Source organism: Poecilia reticulata, linkage group LG16 (genome assembly GCF_000633615.1).
Source record: "Poecilia reticulata strain Guanapo linkage group LG16, Guppy_female_1.0+MT, whole genome shotgun sequence".
In the NCBI taxonomy this organism is placed as follows: domain Eukaryota; kingdom Metazoa; phylum Chordata; class Actinopteri; order Cyprinodontiformes; family Poeciliidae; genus Poecilia; species Poecilia reticulata.
In genome coordinates, this window is record NC_024346.1 from 1,673,651 (window position 1) to 1,679,650 (window position 6,000).

The following is a 6,000-nucleotide window of genomic DNA, read 5'->3' on the forward strand; positions in this document are numbered from 1 at the left end:
CCTGCTGCTTTTGCTTTGAAAATATTAATGATGACCTCTGATAACCTCTGGAAATAATTTTTTATGAATATCTTTAAAATGATAACGGCACAAATGAAGCATTTGACATCGATCTTGTTAGATGTGAAGAAGGTGGTGCAACGACTTCACTCAGGTGATTGTTCACTGAACAGACGCCACTAAGACACAAGTGTTTATGATATTGAGCTTATAACTGGTAAAAGCAAAAAAATAAAACTAGATGTTTGTTTTTCTGCTGCTGCAGCATTTTAAACGATTTTCAAATGTTTAATCTCTTTCTGGGCTGTTGCCATGTCTTCAGATGGTACGAAGGTTTCTGCCGTTCATGTTTTGACATCTAAATTGTTAAAAAGGAATTGATTTGTGTCAGCGGGCCAAACGGCACCCAGCAGCGACCTTTGACCTCCTGCAGTGATTGGAGGAAACTGTTGTTGTTCCTCTGCAGCTGCCACCCCATGAAAGGCGAATGCACGTGCCAGCCGGGCTGGGCGGGTCTGTTCTGCAACGAGACGTGTCCTCACGGTTTCTACGGCGACGGCTGCATGGAGCCGTGTCTGTGTGTGAACGGAGGCGTGTGCGACAGCGCCACGGGACGATGCCACTGCTCCCCCGGATTCACGGTGATCCACAAAGCGCCTCATTTTAAATCGATTTCTAATTGTTTATTTCCCCCCCGACTTCTGGCTCTTATTTTTATTTAATTTTTTACATCTTCAGGGCGTTCACTGCGAGACTCCCTGTAAAAGCGGCACCTACGGGAAGAACTGCTCGCTGGAATGCTCCTGCGAAAACTTTATCGACTGCTCACCGGTTGACGGCGCGTGCTTCTGCAAAGAGGGTGGGAAACCGTCAGGAAACGTAACGGTTCAGAAACGCCCACGCTGCCATTTTTAACCGTTCCTGCTGCGCCTGCAGGCTGGCAAGGGCCAGACTGCTCCGTCCCCTGCGCTGACGGCACCTGGGGCCCTGGGTGCAACGCCACCTGTCGCTGCACCAACGGGGCCAAATGTGACCCGGCAGACGGATCGTGCAAATGCTCAGCTGGATGGCAGGGGGCGCTGTGTGACCAGCCATGTGGGGTAAGGCCTTCATTTCTTCACCAAAATGGGAATTTAATATGCAAGAGCTGAGTGGAATAATGAAGTTATCATTAGAGATTCTTCAGGAAGAATACAGGAAAATCTAAATATGATGGATAGATGAACTGATTATCGATGGTGTGAGCTGCGTTTATGAAAATACATTTGTTTAAAGGAAAACAAATTCCTGTTTTTTGAAAAAAAAGGTTTTTGAGGTAGGATGAGGTGGGATTTTCTGGCCACATAGAAAATGGCATGTTAAGGCGACAATACATAGAAAAAAAGTCATAAATTTTGAAATTAATCTAAGAAATTTTCTTGAAAAAAAAAGACAAAAATCTGTGAAAAATGATGCTGAAATTTTCAGATTAACGTCAGAAATTTTCTAGAAATTTTTGAGTTCAAGTGTCAAAAATTTTTTGTTTGAGTAATAACAAAAAATTCCTAAAGTCGAAAAGATTTAACTTTATGAGTTCAGAAAATGTTCACATTTTTCAAAAAAGAAAAAAATCCTGAAATTAATCTTATAATATCAGAGATTTTAAAACTTTTGTAGCTCAAACATTTTCACACTTTTCCGTGAAGTTTTCTGATATTAATCTAGAGTTTTTTGAGGAAATATTCTCTTTTCTTAAGATGTCAGATCTGATCATTAAACTGCTTGATAAAATAATCAAGTTGCTGAAAATGGCCTAGTCAAATCCAGACATTAAAACTGATGTCTGTAAACTTCAGCGATCTACATCTAGTTTTTCCACACGTCTTGTTCATTTACAACATTAAACAGTGATTGAGTAGCAAAAACTGCAGTTTTCCCTGAAATTAGAGGAGATGCGATGGGTTCAGTAAAAGTTCTGGACTGGAGCCACGGCTCGTGTCCCAACAAACCAATTCACTAAAAGGAAGAGAAATGTCATGTTAATGTCAGCCAGAGTTTCGTTTGCTGATGTTTTTTTAAAGAGAGCAGCGCATCGATCACAGAGACGCTACGGGACATGTTCGCTGTGGCTTCTGTTTGCGTTAATCTGGGTTTTGGACGCTGCTTTCCCGGCCCGCCGCGCCAGCGCAGCGCTTTGTCTGACCCCACGGCGGAGAGAATCCCCTGATGACTCTCTGCCCGCTGGCTCTCGTTCTGCATGCAGATGGGCTCGTTCGGGCCGGGCTGCCTGAAGAGGTGCGACTGTATCCACGGCAGCGGTTGCCAGGCGACCAGCGGAGAGTGCCACTGTCTGCCAGGTTGGACGGGTAAGTGACGACGTCCCGCCGCCGCTGCCAGGTTGGCGCTGGCCGTGCAGGACGGGTCCAAGAGGACGGACAGAACCACAGGTTTTAACTGGCCCAGTCGGATTTGACAACACGGCTGAATTAAAGGAGCACACTGCAAAAACTAGACTCTAGATTCTAGTGTCTAAAAAACTGGCTCACAAGTAATTCTTCAGTTTTAAGTCAATAATTCCTTCATATTGGAAAAGCAGCTTCTATACACCACAAATCTGGAACAAACTTCTAGAAAACAGCTAAAAACTCACCTGGTTAGAGCTGCTTTGAACCGTAATACATGGGACATTAACCAGCATTTCAGTGTGTATTAATTATTTAGATTATTTTGATAATGGCACTGAAAGATGGAAAAAAGGGAGTACATTTATGCCAAAAAACAAATCGGACAATATCGGACATTTTGTAGAAAAGACTCTTTTCTGAGCTAGAATGGTTGCAAATATGGGAGGAAAAAACTAGAATATTTATATGTTTGCGTGTTTGTGCAGATATTCCTGGACTGTGGAAAATTTCTGTATAAATGTCACAGATTTTAAGGTTTTTTATTTTTCCTTTCGCTGTTTTTTTTGTGTTGTTTTTCTTAATCGTGCTGGCAGAATAATGACATTAACATGTTGTTCTTTAGTTTTTTATAGCCCCTATAAAAATAAATAGTCTTGAAATTATTTTTAAATGCCTCTAAAACCCAGTAATGACCAGATAATTTATAAGGGAGAACAATGAGGCAGGGTGTAATTTCTATTTCCCCTTCATGCATTCATCTCCTTTTCTCTTCATATTTGAAGAACAATGAAAGGATGAAAGTCAGAATTATTTTGTTTGTACCTTATTTAGTATGTACCTTTTATTAAAAGTGAACATACTTGTTAAAATTATCATTATGTGGTGACAGAATAATGAAAAACAGACTATCTGAAAAAACAACTCTCTCCCCGTGCTAATTGGAAACAACCAATCAGAGCCAGGAGGAGGGTCTTAGCGCTGTCAATCACTCTCGTGCTCACACCCTCCTGCCTGTTCTCTGCTAAGCTAAAGCTGTTTCACCTTAACATAGCCTGCCATGAATGCTAACGCTAATTAGCATGGCCACTGATGACGGCGGATAAACGGTTTTCTGGAACAGCATATTCCTTTTTTTTGTTTTTGTTTTTTCTTTTATACTTCAACAGCAGGATAATCATTTAACAGTGGAATTGGAAGACATTTCGAATTATTAGATTATTCTCATCTAATGAGAACAACATGCAGCCGTCTGCCCACATCTTCTGGTGTTTGTTTGGCTCTTTTTTTTTGAAAGACAATTTTGTTTCCAGATTCATTCATTTCATTTGTTGTTTCTGTTGTTTTTTTTTTTAAATGTTGGATATTTAATATGTTTTCTAATTCCGGTGTTAAATGTTTATTAGAATTTAAAGTTTATTGATGTCTGAAAATGTGTTTTTGCATCATTATATTACAAAACAACAATATTACTGTTTTTCAAAATAACTTCTGGGAAAATTTGTCATCCGGTGAATTTGTTATTGGCCCAGTCACATGGTGACAGTTTTAAAAATATATTTTTGTAAACGTTGAACACAGCAGCTTTATGTTTTCTGGTTGTAACTGTGGGATTATTTGCCCCCCAGGGCCGCACTGCAGTGATCCGTGTCCCGAGGGCCTGTGGGGCCCAAACTGCAACCGCTCCTGCTCGGACCACTGTCCCAACAGCGACACGTGTCTGAGGAAAACCGGGGAGTGTGTGTGCCGGCCCGGATACTGGGGCGCCGCCTGCCAGAACAGTGAGTCCGGCTCCGACCCGCGGCGTGACGGACAGCCGCTCCGCTTGCTGCAGCTCTCCTTCCTGTGTTTCAGATTCGTCTGAGCGGGTGGGCAGCGTCATGGTCCCCCTGCCCCCGGGGGAGAGGGAGTCGTGGGGCGCCATCGGCGGCATCGTGGTGCTGGTCCTGCTGGTGGTGATGCTGCTGGCTCTGCTGCTGCTCTACCGGCGCCGGCAGAAGGACAAGCAGAACAACACGCCCACCGTCTCCTTCTCCACCAGCCGCACCGTCAACTCCGAATACGCCGTCCCAGGTCTGAGCCGAACAGTTCACCTCCTCCCTGCACCGGCCACAGATTCTGGGCTGAACGTTTCCTCTGGACCCTTCAGATGAAACGGGAGAATGAGGAATATCATGCAAAATTTACCTAAAAAACTCAGAAATGTGGAGAATAATCTCAGAAATTTTCTAGAAGAAACATTAAAACTTCTGAGTTCAAACAGTTAAAATATTAGCAAGAAGAAAACTCAGATATTTTGTCATTAATTTCAGAAATTTTCAAGAAAAACCATTAAATGTTTTGATTTTGAAAAGTCAAGTATTTGCTAGGAAAAAATAATCTCAACAATGTTCTAAAAACACAAGGACACTTCTGAGATCCCAAAGTTGAAAATTTACAAGAAAAACACTAAAATTTTGAGATTAGTCTCAGAAATTTTCCAGATAAACCTCTGAAACTTTTAAGTTTGAAAAGTTGAAAATCTGCTAGAAAAAAAATCAGAAAATTTGGAAATAAGTTCAAAAATCTTCTAGGAAAAAAAAGGAAAAATTAAAAGTTTTAAAATTTCTAAAAAATGTCTGAAATTACTCTCAAAATGTCTGAGTTTTGTGGAAGAAATGTGCTCTTTGTTTCTATCTTTATTGGCCCTGATAGGCTTCCGTACCATTCTGAGTGACGCCATGTTTGTCTTCCCTGCAGATGTTCCCCACAGCTACCATCATTACTACTCCAACCCCAGCTACCACACGCTGAGCCAGAACCGGCCGCCGCTGCCGCACCTCCCCAACAACCACGACCGCGTCATCAAGGTGGAGCGCCGCTCGCTCTCGCCCCCTGCTGGACGCCTTTCAGGTTTCTGATTGGTTCCTGTTTGTGTCCCGCAGAACACCAACAACCAGCTGTTCTGCAGCGTGAAGAACGCGGCCAGGGAGCGGCGCGGCCTGTTCGGGGTCGAGACCAACGCCACTCTGCCTGCGGACTGGAAGCATCACGAGAGCCGCAAGGGTTCAGGTCCGTCCAGCTCAGAGACAACTTCACTGAGCTCTGATCCAGAACCGCAAAGCATTCTGGGAGATGTAGGCAGAAGAAAGGCTTTAGCAGGTCAACCGCCTGAGTGAAGTTAGTCCCCAACCCGATTCAAATAAGTTGTGAAGCAAAAAAGAAATAAAAAACAAAAAAAGATTCCAGAGGTCGTCAGAGGTCATCTTTAATATCTTCAAAGCAAAAGCAGCACTTTGTCTGTTTGGTTTGTTTTGCTACACAAACCAACGCAAACGTAGTCCAGTTGACTGACAGCAACTTTGTCTGATTTGGTTAATGTGGGTGCCTGGTTGACCTTTCATGACCTCTGGAAACATTTATTATCTTTAATTGATGGCAGAACAAATGAAAAGTTTGACACCAGTTTTGTTATATTTGAAGATGGTGGAGTTCAACTTCACCCAGGTCGTTCTCTCTCTCACCGCTAGCTAAGCTAAGCTAAGCTAAGCTAAGCTAATCTAGGTTGGTGGAATCAACTAACTGACTCACTCTTTGGTTACCTAGCAACTCTGTCACTCTTTGGTTACCTAGCAACTCT

The 6,000-nt window shown here is 42.8% G+C and overlaps 1 protein-coding gene across 1 annotated transcript in view; it reads left to right on the forward strand.

Annotated features, from left to right (window-relative positions):
• Positions 1-6,000, forward strand: part of pear1 (platelet endothelial aggregation receptor 1) — a 61,449-nt gene that overhangs the window by 49,657 nt on the left and 5,792 nt on the right. The window contains exons 10-17 of the mRNA XM_008430708.2: positions 467-641; positions 739-859; positions 937-1,100; positions 2,243-2,345; positions 4,010-4,162; positions 4,236-4,454; positions 5,121-5,230; positions 5,306-5,432. Coding sequence (XP_008428930.1) covers positions 467-641; positions 739-859; positions 937-1,100; positions 2,243-2,345; positions 4,010-4,162; positions 4,236-4,454; positions 5,121-5,230; positions 5,306-5,432 — 1,172 coding nt within the window. The remainder of the gene's footprint in view (positions 1-466; positions 642-738; positions 860-936; positions 1,101-2,242; positions 2,346-4,009; positions 4,163-4,235; positions 4,455-5,120; positions 5,231-5,305; positions 5,433-6,000) is intronic.